Source organism: Plectropomus leopardus, unplaced genomic scaffold (assembly GCF_008729295.1).
Source record: "Plectropomus leopardus isolate mb unplaced genomic scaffold, YSFRI_Pleo_2.0 unplaced_scaffold85513, whole genome shotgun sequence".
Classification (NCBI taxonomy): domain Eukaryota; kingdom Metazoa; phylum Chordata; class Actinopteri; order Perciformes; family Serranidae; genus Plectropomus; species Plectropomus leopardus.
In genome coordinates, this window is record NW_024694255.1 from 1 (window position 1) to 800 (window position 800).

The window sequence follows — 800 nt, forward strand, 5'->3', positions numbered from 1 at the left end:
TTGTTATGTTATCCTTTTATTATTTATTTATTTAAATTTACTTTTTATCAGCTATTAAGAGTATTTTATGTATGTATTTTACTTTTGATTAATATTTGTTTATTTTATCTGTTGATTTTTTTCCTGCCTCTGGTGTTGGTTTTATTGTATGAATCTCTATGTGTTACAGTTTTACTTGTATGAACAGAGCTATATAAATTCAGTCTGATTGATTGATTAATTAATTGTGACCTTGCATCCACCTGAATCTTGTCAGCGTAATATCTCGAGCACCTCAAGGGAGATTCTTCAGATCTGATACAAACATTCGCATGGACTTGTCTGTCCACAGGAAGCGCTGGACAACCTGATGCTGGAGGGGGACAACATCGTGTCCGCAGCTCGCAGGGCCATAATGCGCCACGACTACTCAGCCGTGCTCACCATCTTCCCCATCCTGCGACACCTGAAGATGAACAAGTCTGAGTTCGACTCCACGCTGCAGGTCATCTCATTATTCACACAGCGTGATCTTTTGTCTGAGTGAGAGAACACGCTGCAGAAAGACGGTCTTTTGATTAATATTCGGGGTTAAATTTATCTGCAGGGAACAGCAGCGAGCACCAAGAACAAGCTGCCGACTCTCATCACCTCCATGGAGACCATCGGAGCCAAAGCTCTGGAGGAGTTTGCAGACAGCATCAAGGCAAGAGCATCACGTCACTTCATCCAGGGACACCCAGCGTGCTTTTACAGGAGGCCAGGGGCCGATGGCAGCGACGCAGGGGCCAGTTACTGCAGTGCAGGGGCCGATGGCAGCG

The 800-nt window shown here is 44.9% G+C and overlaps 1 protein-coding gene across 1 annotated transcript; it reads left to right on the forward strand.

Annotated features, from left to right (window-relative positions):
* Window positions 1-331: 331 nt before the first annotated feature.
* On the forward strand, window positions 332-779 carry LOC121940380 (exocyst complex component 7-like; the record flags this gene model as incomplete). Its single annotated transcript, XM_042483162.1, has 2 exons — window positions 332-484; window positions 587-779. Coding segments are annotated over 2 exons (346 nt in total), but the record flags the coding sequence as incomplete, so codon positions are not given.
* Between the last annotated feature and the right edge of the window lie 21 nt (window positions 780-800).